The following is a 17,135-nucleotide window of genomic DNA, read 5'->3' on the forward strand; positions in this document are numbered from 1 at the left end:
CCTTCCCACTGTCGCCAAAGTGCTTGCTCATAGGGGGTCATATGATTGTTGGGTTTTTCTCTGTATCTATGAAGCGCCTTGAGGCGACTTTTGTTGTGATTTGGCGCTTTGTAAATAAAATTGAATTGAATTGAATTAACATTTGAGGGTTGGTGAGCTGTTGCCACACAGCAATTGGGGGTTTACCACGTGAATTAGCCTTTACGTCTAAAACAAGACCACTCCAATCAGTTTCAGAATATAACCTAACACGCCGATACTCCTGCAGCAGAACAATTGCCAGCTTTGCAATTTGCGATTGAATTCAGGAAAGAATTCTCTATTTGTGAGAGCCTGAAGGACCAGAAGGATTTGGGATAAAGTGTAAAGCATTGCGAAGGAAGATTAGAGAATGGGTGGAGGCCGGGTGAAGGCTGGTTGTAGGCAGGGGTTAGATGAACTGAACACTGGGCCCAAATCCCGGACACAGCATGGCACGCTCCAGGCTTCATCCCGCCCCTCTTCAAAGAACTCTGAAATCTCTCCAGAGCCACTCAGACAAATTACAGTAATAAACAACAAGTCACCCCACCACAACACATACACACCTCCCAGGGGGAAAACTAACAGGCAGGATCCCGTTGCCCTGGCGACTGAACCCTGACCAGCCCGCCCTGCTGCTGCCCGTCTGTTTCCAACTTTGTTTGTTTATTTGTTTACTCAAAGACACCAGAGACAGCAGCAGCAAGGAAGGTTATCGTCACAGAGCTTAGACCGAGAGGAACTGGAAAAAATGGAGAACCTCTAATTACATGTGATTTTGTGGGGCTAGAGTATTTGATTAGGAAAGATAAGCTGGACTCTGAGTGGGCCCTAATGACTGACTGGCCTACGGGAAATCTGGGTGTGCTTTGTTCATTTGTCTTCTTACTGTAAGTCACAAGTATCTATAAAAGCTGTAATTGTATCCTCATTTTACACAGCCTGCATAAAGATTAAAGAAAAACCCTTTGTTCTCTCTCATGTCTGTTTTCAAACAAAAGTCCATCTTGATGCTAAGAGATATCTGAAAGCACCTCGGGTACACACTGACTCATTCCACCTAGCTACTAGTAAGTATTTTCCAAGAGCCCTGTTTTGGAACTGATCAGTGACTCTTATCTGCTTTTGCAATTTGTCAATAAGAGCCTGTTAACTTGTGTTTTGATAGGGGAGGAGGCTAAAACACATTCTGCATGTCATCATTCCCACCCATTTTTGTCAGCAGTAAAACCTTGAAATGTATCAAAAGATAAAGAAATTTGCCACTCATGTACTTGTCCACAGGTAGAAGTCTTTACCATGCCTCCAAGGCCGACAGCACTCAGAAGGTGTGGAATTTGACAGTAACTCACAGCCTTCTACTGTAGCTCACATTCACATGGAAGCGCTAACAGAAAACCTATGAAGGCTCAGGAGAAGAGTGGGCGATCAATCACAGCTCTCTTCTTTTATCTGGTTTAGCTAAGAGGAAAGCCAGATAAACACTCTCTGCTACGATGTCTCCAAGGTCAATCCCCGTGTGACATTTAAGCCTCACTGGAGATCCACCAGACACCCAGGTGACAGAGGGGGAACAAGATGCACAGGCGGAGAAGAAGAGGCAAGGGCGGATACGCTGAAAGGCGCAGATCTTAAACGTAAATGTTTAAGTTCAGGAGCTGAGAGGGTGTGTACCTCCCAGAGCTTCTCTCGGGCTTATCAATCACTCTGATATCAGACAGTCATGGAAGGAATGTCAACAGCACTAACCTCTAACCCCACGTGTGAAGGCATTACAGTGGAGCGCTGACCCCCAGGCAGCACTGCTCTAATGGAGATTTTATGGATGGTGTTTCACTTTATAGAGACTCAGAGCCTTACAGGGCGGCTCTGGGAGCCAGATGTGTTATATAGACAAAGTGGGTCAATTACTTGAGAATGAAAGAGCACTGGAATGCTTTTCTCAGGTAAAGGCACTAATATGTCAGTTAAATTTTACTCAAAGCAAAGAAGAATACTCACATAAAACAGCAAGTCGGTCTCCCACAAAACACATTTTCATTCGGCTAATTTGCCTGTTGTGTTCACTGTAACAAATTACCGTAAAAATACAGGAAATGTTTAACAGTAATGTGCCGCTGTTTGTGAATATACAGTCAAGTGGGGGGGGGAAAGGTTTTCACAGAATACTGTGCAGTCCTGTGAAAAACTAAGTGCAACATTACTGCTTCCACAGGCAGACCGTGCAGTGCACAAAGAAACTCTAAAACACATCTCAGACTTTACTGGAATCATTTAGTAAGTTAAATGTCAAAGTTTATTATGGTAAAATTAGTTTATTTTTAAAACTACGGCATCTATGACTTTTTTTTGTAAAGGTTACCAGGCGAAAGCCTCTTCTCAGTAAACACACAAAGTAGAATTTGCAAAGTTGCATCTGACAAGCCATCTGGCCCAATGTTCTTTGAACAGATGAAAGCCCATAATTCACAGTACTTCATTTGGAGAAAACCAAATTTAACATATGAGCGCAAACACCTCATGAAAAATGTCAAGCACGGTGGTGGTGGGGTGATGATTTGGGTTTGTTTTACAGCCAAATGACCCGGGAACCTTGTAGTCACCGCGAACTCCTCTGCATACCCAAAGAGTCAAATGTGAAGCCATCTGTCTGACAACTAAACTCAGCTGAAATTTACCTCTCTTAAGAGAGCCGTACACACATGAATACCCACAAAAATCAATAGACTTAGGTAATCTTTTAAAGAAGAGAGGGCAATGATTCTGATCAAGCCATCCAGGAGGTAAATCGTTTCTTTTTCATGACTGTTTTCAGATATTGCAAATACTGACACATTTTATAAAAAATATTAGCAGCAAGCTACACTACATGATTTGTATAATTTATTATAGTTGTAATGGCTGTATCCGATTTTATATCACACTTTGATTGTTGCGAATGATGTCATTTCCACTGTTTGTTTGACCAAGAACAATGTGAACGTCGGAACGGGCCACAGTGACCGAGTGTCCTGCAGCAATTTATGACATCCCTCGAGTGTTCATCTTCAGGGTCGTTGTTAAATTGTTGAATACAGCAGACTCGCCATAACTATGCTGTGGAAGGAAGTTGAGAAATTAAGGAAGCTGATATGTTGTCTGTCATAGTTTAAGAAAAAATGCTTGTAATCTAATGGAATAATTGCCTTTGCAACTTGACTTTTCATATACAACAACAAGCAACATTTTTATACATATACACAAGACAATAATAATAAGAACAATAAGGAAGCTCTGAAAAACTATGAAGGTTATGGTGATAGCGATCAAAGTAATGACGTCAGATGTACTCATTACTGTGAGAACTCCAACAGCTGTGAAGACGGTGTAGATAAGCGGAGACTAGACTGATCAACGACATTCTGGTCTCATTACTCTTCCATTAGTCAAATTTCAGTTTAACCCATAGGGTGCATTAGACTATTTCCTGGGTCAAGACAAAGGAAAGAGTCTAATGTACATTGTTTCTGTGAAAACACCTGTCCCAGTTCAAATCCCTGAACCATAGAAAAGTGACTAATTCGCTTCATACTGACTTAATTGACAGGAGGTGACGAAAAGCGGGGCATCTTAATACGACTGTAACAGTATTTCCAGATTATTTTTTGTTTCTGCAGATCTTTTTTCAACAACTTCTTCTTCTGGGTTTTGGGTGACAAAGAATAAGAGAACCAAAAAGCAAGTATGGGATTAAAAAAATGTACATTTTAAATTAATTGTTCCAACTCTGTGTGGAAACACTCTTGGGAAAACAAGAAAGAAACAGAGAGACACAGACAGAAAGTGAAGACAGTGAAAGGAATGATGGTGCAAGACGGAGAGTTAGTGCAAGAGAACGAGATAAAGGGACAAGAAAAAGGCACAGAGAATGAGAGAGAAGAGAGATCAAATGTCAAGTCCACTGTGGTCCATTTTGCCCGGAGACAGCTGCAGCCACAACTGACAAATCCAGAGGGGCCCCCTTCCTCTATAGGCACCGGGAAAGCACCGGGAATTATCAAGCGTCTCAGCTCTCTCCGCTCCTTAGGGAAGCTTGCTCTCACTCTCTCCCTCCCTGTCTCGCTCTTTAGTTAAAGGAGAAGAGGGTCATGGCCAGTCCCACTTTCAGAGCCTCCACTGATACCCCTGCTCCGCATTAGTTCAGCCAGCTCCCCGGGAATCCTAAAAGAGGGTAAATCCTGAAGATTCAGGGGGCACGGTTCTCTCCCACCCTCCCATGCTTCCTTCTTCTACTTCCATATGTTCTCTCATAATGATTTGTATGCGCGTGTTAAAGGAATGTGGAAGTAAGAGGTGGGGGAAAGTGTGAACAGCTGTGATGAACTGTCGTCTGGGGCATGATAATATACCCATGTCGTTAAGGCTGGACATTGCTACAGCTTACATCTGTATGCGCGTTTAGGTAGCTTTTAAAACAAGTAGTTCAAAGGAGGCCACAGCTTGGCGATACCCGCTGCGTCCGTTAAATAAGGAGAATAAAATGAAAGTGAAATTAATACAACCTACTGCCAGAGAGAAAGAAAAAAAAGCAGCGGATATTGGTGTATTAAAAAGGGGTAATCGGGTGTGTGTGCTGGGAGGAGGAAGGGGGAGGGAGGAGCAGTAGCTACAAGGGTGAGAAAGGTAGGAGGTTTTGATGTTTGGAAAAGGAGTGCAGCAGGGGAGCACATCATAATGTATCTATTGAAGTTCAGAGCTCTGTGTTGGATACAGTACATCTGTACCCCATTTCCCTCTTTTCCCCCAGCTGTGCACTCTCACGTGTACAGGAACAATGAGACCCAGGACCATAAATTCCAACATTCTGTCTCTCGCTCCGCATAAGTCTCCCCTAGCATCCATGTTTTGCGCATTTAATCTCTTCCGCTATCCTTTTCCTTCTCTCTTCCGCACCAACAATGACACTCCTATTTTATCCCTTCCTCTCGTTTTGATTTAATGCAGGTGTTGCAAGCTCTTACTGTTAAATTTAACGTCTGCCTCAGATTGCTGAGTTGGCTGCAGCCACTCCTCTCAGGCACAGCTCTGGAAAAAGCTTGAATTAATTGATTTCCTCTCAGTAAGAGGGGTCACGTCTTCTGCTCTGGTTCCTGACATCCCTTACTCTTCCCTCCCCTCACACTCCCCATCTCCTCACCGCCTGACTCTCAGTGTACCATTCTCCCCCCAGTCCCTAAACCCCTACGACCACTCTGCAATGCAGGAGAATGGAAGTATCAGTTAGCCCCGTCAGGTCCGCTGGGGTCTGTGTGCGCGGTAAATGAAATATGGTAGCTGTCGCATTAGGAAATCCATTGAAGTTAATGAGGGCCGGTGTTCTGTGCGGAGCCACATCTGCTGCTGGTTAGGCGCCAACAGACCCCCATCCAGACATTACTATTGGGACCGTGGTGGAGATCAGAGGGATGGGGGTTGATACAGATGGGGAAACTGGACCTGGGGTATTGAGTGGTATTGGCCAGCGGTTGGCTTGGGATAGTGGCTGAATGGCTGAGAGGCCGTGACCTCCAGGTTACTTGTCTGGGTGGCTGGATTGAGCATCGAGTAATGGATACTACATTGTTATCAGAGTGATCAGCTGGCTAAGCTGTAGAAAAACCACAGAAATAGCCATTCCACACCCAACATACAATGTCAAGCCCCCCACAGGTGTGACTTTCTCAGAGTATATGATATTTCACTGCCTACAATTATATAAGGTGGGTTGTTACATTGAAGGTTAAGCAATAAAACAACTAAACTGTCTTACATTATTGCTTGGCAATGAGCTGTGAAGCAGCTCTCAGTCATTTGTTACTGTGGGATATTACAGGTTAATGGAGCATAATTTTGACATGGTTGCTCACAACAAAATCTTGAGTCATCCCTTGTTTCTTCACATTTTGCTTCCAAGGAGCCAGACTTTTTAAAATAATTTTTAAGTGGTCTTTAGCTACGGTTTTCCGGGCAATCTGCAGGTCATAGAAGTTTTTCTATGGACAATGAATGGTTTTTCACTCATTTTCAGTCCAGCCCTTGTTCCTGACCATTTCCAAGAAATGTTTTTTTGTTTTTTTAGTTTGTTAAGTTTCTTTATTAAGCTACTAAACACTGACCTGAGCCATTCAAGCTTAAAAGACACCAACTTCATTGGAATGAACCATTGGTATGTCTAGAAAAATTGTATCTAAAATTGTATCTGTAGCTTTGTAGCAGCCTGACAAAAACACATACTTTGTTCGCATTTTTTTAATTGAATGTGTGAAAAATCTCAAAGATAAGAGTTTGACAGACCTGTTAGCCAAAAACATGTCATATCTCGGTATTGTGTGCCCTTAAAATATCTGAGGAAACGTTAACAAGTGGAGGACAAAAAAAGAACATCTGACACAGGACCTTAATAATGCTGTTCACCCAATTATCATCAGAAATGGTCTCAGTGGGAGGGTGGCTGTCACAAAGTGATTCTTAAGGAAGGCAAACAGGGAAAAAGATCCAGGTATGCTAAATTACACAAGAACTGGACTGAAAATCAGCAGCCACAGATATTATAGAGTGATTATAGAGTGAGTAAAACATACCTGGTTAGAAAAATACACTATGAGTCATGGACTGGCCTCCCCAGCGCTCAGATCTCAGCATTATTAAAGCACTGTAGGATCATCTCAACAAAAAACAGAACAAGTCAGTCTACATCCAAAAAAGAGCTTTAAATCTCCTTCAAGAAACATGCAGAAGTATTCCTGAAGACTACTTGAAGAAATTACAAGAAATGTAGCCATGCTCAGCTGAAGAAAATAAGGCAGTCATAACAAATATTGACTTTCAAGCTTGTTAGAAGACTGCTTTATATACGGTATTTCGATAAATTTTTGTACACGCTTCAATAAAATACCCCACTTATTTTATTTTCATACTTCTTTGTTATTGTTATTGTTTAAAAGATTCTCAAATATGGACTAAACAATGTATTTATCATTCTATTACCCATTTTCCTAGTAAACTATAAAGAAATGTGGGACTTCTTGAGACTTTTGCAGGGACGCTACACAACAATCAAAGTCTTTACCATGAATTTTAGGATTTATCATACAATCACAACGTACAACAGCTGACCTGCACCCTTAGGTGTGTGGCCTAAAAAGAGAGATAATGACAACCAAACAATAAAGACGAGATAAGTAAACCTAATGTGACAGAGCTGTCCGCTGCTTAAACAGTAGTCACAGAGCTCAAAGAACAGAGTTTTGTCAAGGAGTGACAGACGCGGCAGGGTCAAAAGTTTAATGATAGCGTGTGTGTGAAACATGGTGAATGGGCAGTGTATTGACACGCAGACAAACGGTTCAAAGCTGCCTTGAATGGCCGGTCACAGCTCTTTAAGATCAAACTTTGAGTGCCCGACTGATGGGTTTGGGGTTGCCAGTTCAAACGAGGCCTCGAGACTGTGGAATCTGCTCTTTTCTAGAGGATTTTTTTGTTATCGGGTCAAATATTTGCTAATTAGTTTTACTTTACCTGCTCAAAGATCCAGATGGTAGAGGGTTTACTGTATCAGATCAAAGAGTATTTGGTTTTCGCTCACAGAGTTGACATTTAACCACTCATTCAGTTCTCCAAATAGTTGAATTAAAAAAAATGCAAATATTGCTTCACAGTGTTATGTTTTAACATGAGCAGAGATGAAGAGCATGGAGACCTTTAATGTATTTAATATATATTTACTTAGGGCATGTTTTTTACTGCAAAAACACCAATCGAAATACTAGAATCAGACTATACATACATAAATTGTGTTTTATGTATGCAAATTTGTGATTGATTGATAAAACTGACCTGACATCGCCTAAAGAAAATGACTGAATAGTGATTAAAAAGGGGGTGCATAGTTTATCTCTGGCTATAACAATCAGCAGAAGAATGAAGGTGAAGAAATGGTCTCTTAACCCCTTGTCAAATCACAAAATAACCCACCCATCGTCAGCCATAGCAGGGGGTCAGTACATGCACTGAGGTGTCAGCTCATTTGTCAGCTACAGTTCAGTTCGGGGAGCATCTTCCCTGTGCCATCATCCATCTTTGCGGTGAATTCTGTGTGTGTGTCGGTGGTGTGTGTATGTTTCACGCCATTTGTCAATAGTTCAGAGTGCATCTTCATTCATTCATCTTCAGCAAGCATCTTAAGTGTGCATTCTTTGTGTCCATTAGTGCTCGCCGTGCATAATGGATGAATGGGTTGGGGTCTGTCTTCTTGCCTCAAACTAAATGTACAACTTTCCACAATAGTGTTAAAACAGCCCTTTGATCCGCGAACATCAATCTACACAAACGCTAACTGCTCTAGTTTTATATCGGCGGTATCAGCGATATAAGATTGATTTTGATATATGAAATCCTGTCACTGAAAGGGAGGGAAATCGAAAACTTCGATGCCTCTTGAACACCGGTTCCAAGTTTTCCAAAGCATCAGAGTCGTACGCGTCTATGCTTATCAGTTCCTTTATCGGTGCCTGTGGCTGCTGCGATTGCATACTTATTGCAAATCAGCAATGTCATACACGTGTATCATGGTAGTGAGGACAAAGCATTGCTTCACGAAGAAAGATTAGAACAGTGCTAATTGCAATGGCTGTAACACGATTATTTCATATGCATGCTTGAGCTCCACTGTGCATGATGACATATGTACAAAACTTAACAGCAGAAGGCTCTTTATACATTGAGCTGCCAAATACACGCTCCTACACCTAAAGTCGACTTTTTCTTAGTGTAAAGTCTGTAAACATGCAGTTAGATCTTAACTTTTATTGCACACTTATACATTTGTTTTATTCAATTGGAAAAAATACTTTTTTCTTAGAGCTTTTTAGAACTTTGTTGTTGAGAACATTTATCTAGAGTCTGCTTTAACCTTAGCAAACAGGGTTAGCCATGTTACCTCACAAGACCTTATATAAATCACTTATTTGTTTGTTAACCTTATTGACCCAGGGCCTCGCAGTGTAGAGCTTGGCTGGGTTTTGTTCTAAATCCTTTGGTTCCCTCCCACATACAAAAGACCAGCATTAAAGGGATGCTGAAGAAAGAAAGACTCCATGTCTGTCTTTTAGTCTGTGTTTTCATGTATAATACATTGGCAATGCATGAGAAATTATAAGGTCCAGAATGTCATAATCTAAAGCAGTGTGGTGCGTCTGGGAATCGGTGATTATGTGCCTCGGCAGCTCTCTCTCTCTATTTATATCAACAGCCTTTCAGCTGCTGCTAGATATGAGTGAAAAAAACGGATCTGACTGCTACCCAGTCCTGTGAATCTGTGTTCTGCCTGCATACTTGGCGTTAGATCAAGGTGAATCAGGCATGAGCAAGGGAATGAGCTAAGTAAAGTAAGACTGTGTTGGTGTGTGTGTGTGTACACTCTCAGCCCTCATTAGTAAACGCCAGCCTTGCGTTCACAGTATGAACACACCATTTCTCCCCTTCCCCTTGCTCTCGGCCCCCTTTAAACTAAATGAGGTTAATAAACTCAAGACTTTACTACCATCACCAACGCCATCCCTCCACCACCTCCTAACTCCTTCTTCCTTCATCTCTACCTCCACCTCTCCCTGCACTCCTGAGCCAGCACTCCTCCACCTCCCTTTTTCCTCCTAAGCCTCCCTCCCTCTTTTATCTCAGCTGAAATGCTTTCTTCCTCTTTTCCTCACCTCTTTTTTATTGTCATTGTTGCGAAGCAAAAGCTCTGGGATTTCCTCCCTCTTTTTCCCAGGACAGAGCTGCAATTACAGCTCAGGAGAGAAGAAGACCAGCTGTGCAAGGGAACCGAACTGAGAGCTGCATACAGGTGTAGCAAGAAGACAAAGGGCGCCTCCCAGAGGGAAGGAAGTCAAACTGCTAATATTTCCGCCCCAGTAATTTTTCCTCACTTCAAAGCAGAAGCACGCTTTGAGTCAGCGCTCATGACTGTTTTAAAAAAGTACAAGGGCAGGGTTATCATGACCAGAGAGGAAGAAAACTCGTCATGAGGAATATTATTCTGTTATGACCTGGTTCGCGTCCCCAGCAATAAACCACAAGTGAGTACAAGCTAGCTTTGGCAAGAACAAACAGTAATACCAACAAAATGTAAAGAATGCACCAAAGAGCCTTGGGCGCTCCTTCCTCGGACTGCATGTTGACAGTGACATCCTAAAAGCAGAAAACACTCAAGATATTGCTGAAAAGGGCACACAACCAACCAAGGTCAAACTCAAGACAGCTGCGTCCTGCATGCATAGACAGGAATGCTGTTCAGGTTGGCAAAAATATCATATGTCAATTCATAAGTGAGTGAATGGCTGTGAAGCATGTATTGTTCATGCTGCTGTTTGAGTTGTTTTCCCTTTCATCTTTATGTTTCTATCCTCAGGACATAAAATCAATGAAGTACACGTTATACTCCACGCTTTATTTTCCGGACTTATCAGGCCTTCAAAATATTTCGAGTCATGCCAAAAATTATTAGTGTTTTTAAAGAAATGTGTGATTATTTGATATCTGGGGCTGTCTCCAAACAAAAGGTTTAAGTGTTATTTTCAGCTCAGTTCTGGCCACGGTGTTCCTCATATGACTGAGGGGGACTTTAGTCTGCGGTGTGAAGCTGGAAAACTTTCCTCAGTTTTACTGTTGTGGCCCGGAATGAACCAATAGTACGTTTCTTGTGACTCTCATTATTAATCACGACTTCAAGCCGTCACTAGCATTCCAGGACAATATGATCCTTTTGAAGAAATCTTGAGATGTGTTCACGTATGTCCTTAATTTTTTTCCCGGAAAAACCTTAAGCACATACTAAGTATAAAAAATAGCTAGATGTTGGGAGTGTAACTATTGACATTTGCAGAGTGGTCCTCAGTAAAGTATTTTCAGCAGCCACTTTGTTAGATAGATCTTTTTAGCAGCACGTTGGACCCTTTCTGCCTTCTGAGCTGCCGTAATTCTTTGTGTCACAGATTCAACAAGCTGCTGGAAACATTCCTCAGGGATCTTGGTTTATGTTGACGTGATAGCATCACACAGTTGCAGCAGATTTGATGGCTTCAGGAATCTTACAGTCCCACAAAATCTCAAAGCTGCTCTATTGGATTCATATCTGTTGACTATATTCAAGAAACCACTTTGAGATGATTTGAGCAAGTTACCCTATTAGAAGCAGCCATCAGATGATGGGTAAACTAAAAGGATGGACAACAACAACAACACTCGAGTAGGATGTGGCCTAGTAACAAAGCTCACTAGGAGCCCAAATATCCCCCGCACCGTTTCACCAAGAGTACCTGCTCATATGTTTTTCCAACCTTCTATTGTCCAGTTTTGGTGATCCTGTGTGAACTGCAGCCTTTTTTGTTTCCTGTTCTTAGGCAAATCCAATTTCTGATGCTTTGGTCTTCGGATGCTTTAGCCCATCTGCTTCAAGGCTCAACGTGTTGTGCACTTGAAGCTTTTCTTCATGCCCTAGTTGGAATGAGTAGTTATTTTAGTTACTGTTGCCTTCCTATCAGTTTGAAGCAGTCCAGCCATTTTCCTGTGACCTCTGGCATCAGTGATGCATTTATGCCCTGAGAACTGTTGCTCACGGGATATTTTCTGTTTCAGACCATCCTCTGTAAACCCTAGAGATAATTGTGTGGGAAAATCCCAGGAGATCACAATACACCACATTCAAAGTTTACTTTGAATTTCCTTTCTTTCCCATTTTGTTTGAACTACTCATACTCAGTTTGAACTTCAACATGTTTACATGCCTAACTGCATTGTTAATACTTAGTCATTGCCAGCACAGACAACATTTGTATCAGTGGGATCCAGTCATCAGTAGTAAAGGGTCTTTGTGTGATATTTATGGACAAAAAGAAAAATGTAATCCCCCGAGATGAGAAATTTTTATATATTTGCCATCTGACAAGTAGTTCCGATGAAACTGATTGGCCACTGAAATTTCTGATTCCATTCTCCTCCTGTGCTGTATCATCATCCTTCTCCTGGCATTAAATGAATAATCCTAAAACTACTGTCCAACACGTTCCATTTGATGGACGCTTTTATCCAAACACTTGTGGGATGAGATACTTGGCCCCAACTGGAAGTGAACCCTTGACCCCAGTAGCACTGCCAGATCCACTCCACACAGGATCACACTATTAAAAAGACTTTGATATGTGCCTGTTCAACTTCAGCTATCAGCTGCTTGCAATGTAATGTTTCCTAACAGCTGTCACACTGTCAGATTGTGTGTGTGTGTGTGTGTGTGTGTGTGTGTGTGTGTGTGTGTGTGAGAGACAAAGAGAGTGATGGCAGCAAGAGCACATGTGTGTCCCGTGGGACAGTCGGAGAGGAGCAGACGGTTGTGTCATTTCACTGGAAACATATGGTGAAACTCAAGTGTGTAATTTACCTAGGACTATGGGTGGCCCCAAGGAGCACATACACACATGTGTAAGCACACATGCACACAGTGAGAGGGTGTAATTTACCTGGGGCCTATGGGTGGCCCAGTATCCCATTGCACTTGTCATACACACAGACAGCTCAAACACAGTTCACACACGCTGACAGAGATAGAGAGACTGAAACTAATTTCCCCAGGCCTGCAGACAGGAGAATAAGAAATCACACGATGACAGAGATGTTAAGAGATCAGCACTCTGATCCAGTAGAGTGAGACTGTGCTATATTGGCCCGGTGGAAGACATTACCGCAAAATCTCAATCTGTGGGAGTTGCTGCACACCCTCACATCCTCTCCAATTCATCAACCTGCCTGCTTTTCAAGAGCTATCCCACCTTAGAGAGAAAAAGAGATGAAGATCATGGGAGTACCAGGGAAAGGGAGGAAGACAGATTAGAAGAGCATGTCCCTCCCTGCATTCCTACAGTGTGGTGTGTGGCACTGTAACTATCATCAGGCCTCCATCCTTTGCAGTTGGATGTTATTGAGGGGGTGAGGTTATGTCTCCACAAACCCTTATGCCACACCTCGATTTCACAGCAACCGTGAATGGAGTGTATCTAGTTTCAGCATGAGGATTGACAGACAGGTTGCCCCAGACATTTACAGTTGGCACTGTTTAGAGCGTCTGTCTATTATGGAGGGCTGGTATGATAGCCTGTCTGCAAGTTACTGTATGTGTCTTTGTGTGTGAGCAAGACACAGAGACAGAGACACAGAAAAAAACCTGGTGTTTGATCTTCTTTCCCAGCCAAAGGGCTTCAACTGCACTCCAGGTGCAGCAGTCAACCTGAGGGCAGGGGAGGCACATACAGTTTAAATCACACACACATACACATACCGGCAACGTTTCCCTACAGCAGTAACACGGACTGTGTAACTTTGTGGTTTACCAGTTCAGTGGTGTCGCCGTGGAATGCTCCTAAAGACTCGGTAATATGCTGCAACGTAAACATTTCTGTTGCCGCCTCCACGTGGGAACTTCAGCCTCAAAGAGAAATACCGAAAAAGGTGAAAGGGCCTGCAGGTTCAGTAGGTAGCATAATGACGACACGCAGGACAGGCTCTCAGTCAACTGTATACAGAAGCACATGGAGTTGGTTTTCTTTGCTGCAGGTCACATCTAATTAGGCAGAGAATAAATTAGCCGGAGTAAACACAGTGTGTATAACACTGCACCGATGTGGAAACCTATTTGTTCAACAGGTGCAGAAGATTTGGCAATTCGACTAAAACAATTACAAACCATTAACTTTAGCAGATACACTGTGAATTGCTGTATATCACAGTTAAAGGCTTTCTTCCACTCCATGACCCTAAATGTAACACGAGTCCTCACTCCCTTTATTCCGCTCTATCTCCACACAGGGAATCTGTGTGGTCCATAATGAGCTCAGCAAACATCTGCTACTCCTGTATTAGAGACCATTTTCTCCACATCTCATCCTGTAATATGGAGAAATTAGAGTGCAGGGACTCATTGAGCATGTTTATACACACAGACACACACACACACACGCACACACACACTCACAGTGAGCAGACATAACATAAGGAGTCCAAGAGTTTTTATACTACCCAACTGACGCTCTAACATACCATCTCAACACCACAATTTTCCATCCACAACAGTAAAACACTACCGGGTGTCTTTGGTGTGTGTGCTCCTTCAATACCAAGGTTCTGGGTTACGGCTGCCAGGTTTAGCCCATAAACCCCTTAGAACATGAACGGATGGAAAAATCGACCCAAAAAAACATCTCAGTTAACCTGCTTGTTTGGAATGGTCCTGTCATCATTAGTTTAAATAAAACATTATTTGTTTATTTAGCACGGCAGTGGTTTCTCCTCAAAACAGTGCGGGAGTTATGTAACTGCTACGGGAGGCGACTTGAGTAGAGAAACACCGCCACCTGGTGTCACAACTCCAAACAAAGAACACAGACCATAACAAGGCAATGAAATTCAGTTGTAACGCTTTGCAGGATTAATCAGCTTTTATTACAGACGACACTTCATCGCATACTGTGAATGTCACAGCTAAAATTAGTGACACTGGAAGAACTCCTCAGCAGACTGATACGCAGACATGAAGAAGACAATGCTTTTACAAATAGAACATCAATATCCATATTCACTTCTTGTTAGATAAAGAGGTGTGGCTGTTGTAAACCGCTTGGAATAAGACTTGATTTGATCCACAACCATGACCGCCTAATCTTCCAATTTTGAAAAGTCTACACTGATGGTAATAAGAAAAAAAGTTGTTTGTTTCACTTGCTCATCTCCTGCTGGACTTCTTTGAAGATTTGCTCCTCCAGTTTGGATGTGTCGTACTCTTTTAGCATGTCATACTCCAGCCACGGCTGTGCCCACTTCTGGGCATGCTCCATCTGTTCTGGGGTCAGGGAGAGGTCGAAGCGGATGCCCTGGATGTTGAACTTAGGCCGTTCCCAGCGTTTAGACCATGGCTTTGGACGCATCCTTACCTTGATCTGGAGGACAGATAAAAACAAGTAATTCTTTTTGGTTCAAAATGCTGCAGTTTTATTCTTGCATCTTAGGTCTGTTAAATAAATAGACTGAACTGGACTGGGCTCAACACTTATCAAATCCCACACATTTGGCCTATTTATTTCAGCACTGCTACAAATAAGACCTGTAGTAATATCAGTAATAATAAATAAAGGTTCATCAAAAATATTTTAAAAAAACATTTGAGTGTATTAGATGAGTTTGCTTTGGAGAAGCCCAACTTGATCCAGCTGTTTCAGTTCACCTTTAAGTTCTCTCACCTTGTTGACAGGCACCTCTCCAGTAGGCGAGAAAGGCACCGGCTTCATTTCAGGGTCCACAGTGCTGTACTCGGGCAGAGCGTCTCTCAGGTACATCAGATTATCGTCTAGTCTTTTCTCCAGCTTCAGCACCTCAATCTTCTGAATACGAGGGTTGTACAGCTCATAGCAGATCTCCACACCTAGGTCAAAAACACAGGCGTACATTATTAAAACATGGGTTATCCCCGATCACCTGGCTGGTGATCTGCAACACCTTTTTTATAGATTTACAACCCAAAGAATAAAGCAAAAACCATCCTAGGCACTCCAAATAAAACCCTTAACATCTTCAGCTCATCCTCTTAACTTTTTATTAGTATCTCAAATCACAGCAGGTCTCAATATCTATCTTGTAAAGCTTCCTTTAAAGTCTCACTGCTAAAAAGGAACTCATATCCACCCTGTTTGCACTCTCTTCTTCTTGTCTGTTGCTTTGGCTGTTTGACCCTAGGTATCTAAACTCATCTATCCTCACTATCTCTCTACCTCACCTTTCCACCAGTCTCCCTCTCATTCACATGCGTATTTTGTCTTGATTCTACAGATTTTCATTCCTCTTCTCTTCCACCTGCTCCTTACTCTTACTACAAAACATAATGTCGTCTGCGAACAACACAGTTCACAGAGATTCCTGCCTAATCTCATCTCTCAACAATCCGTGATATAATCCCAGAACGCCGCTGTCTTCCTGTCCTTGTGCATGTCCTGGACCATGCTCACATATTTCTCTGCTGCTCCTAATTTCCTCATGCAGTACCCCTGATCCTCTGCATTCAGAAGACATTTCTTACAAAACAAACAAACCTCACCTTGGTTATTAATGATGTTCCTCAGGACAAATGTGGCTCCCAGCCCTTTTCCTCCTCTCTGGATGCAGATGCCAATGAAGCTGTTGCTTTTCCCACTGGCATTTGGATCAGCCATAATCACAGCTAGAATACTCCCTGAAACCAACAAAACTGTTATAAATCTCTACATTCAGGTCAAAATATTCAAATGTCTCAACATGCAGTGGTACTACACCTGACAGTTTAGGTTCTTACCAACATAAAATTCAGGAATGTTGAGCACTTTTCTTCTGCGAATCATGTCTTTCCTCTCAATAGAAAACTTTAAAGGATCTGTTCTCTGTCTAGGAGGGATAAACTCTGGGCTCAGGAACCTAAGGAAAGAGGAGCAGGGGGGGACATGTTACAAAAAAAAAGTCTTATTTACGCCCTCATACACACTTTACACAATGTCACTGAAATTTTGCGGTGTCTGCTCTGCAAATGAGCCTCATACTTTCGGAGAGATGCCACAGTCTGTGTCTTGTCTACAATGACAGGTTTCGATGGAGGGACGAATTTCGGCGATTCGCTGTCATTCCCAGCAACACGAAGACACGGAGATGTAGACAGAAACCCTGAAATCGAGAAGAAACTAAGACCGTCTTGTTTCTCATCAGTTAGTTGTAAACATAAGGGTTACGCATGTTATTTTTTTGGAGAGGTTGTTTCTAGCGTTAGCTCCGTTAGCTCAGTGGACACAAGTACGGCGCGTCCAACGACATGTCAGGAAAATACACAGTTATATAATAATACAGAAGATTTAAAAAAGTAAATCCATTTACTTACGCTCATTTTGGAGCTGCAAGTTTCGCAGTAACCTCAGTGAGATTATAAATCTGTCCAGCCTTTTAGTGCAGGCTGCCATGATTGACCTTCTGTTGTCGCGTGTGAGACTGTACGGAAGCCGTGTGGGTCAAACGTACTTGAAACGCGAATTCTCCAA

General features: G+C 42.4%; 1 protein-coding gene across 1 annotated transcript; it reads right to left on the bottom strand.

Annotated features, from left to right (window-relative positions):
• Positions 1 to 14,503: 14,503 nt before the first annotated feature.
• Positions 14,504 to 17,134, bottom strand: mrpl19 (mitochondrial ribosomal protein L19). The gene is made up of 6 exons (XM_005731021.2): positions 16,979 to 17,134; positions 16,647 to 16,767; positions 16,406 to 16,524; positions 16,172 to 16,306; positions 15,321 to 15,502; positions 14,504 to 15,020 (listed from the first exon to the last, which is right to left on the bottom strand). Exons 1-6 carry the CDS (start codon positions 17,055 to 17,057, stop codon positions 14,799 to 14,801), a joined length of 858 nt encoding a protein of 285 aa, XP_005731078.1. The 5' UTR covers positions 17,058 to 17,134; the 3' UTR covers positions 14,504 to 14,798.
• Between the last annotated feature and the right edge of the window lies 1 nt (position 17,135).

This window comes from Pundamilia nyererei, unplaced genomic scaffold (genome assembly GCF_000239375.1).
Source record: "Pundamilia nyererei isolate P.nyererei 1_Seehausen unplaced genomic scaffold, PunNye1.0 scaffold00041, whole genome shotgun sequence".
NCBI lineage: Eukaryota > Metazoa > Chordata > Actinopteri > Cichliformes > Cichlidae > Pundamilia > Pundamilia nyererei.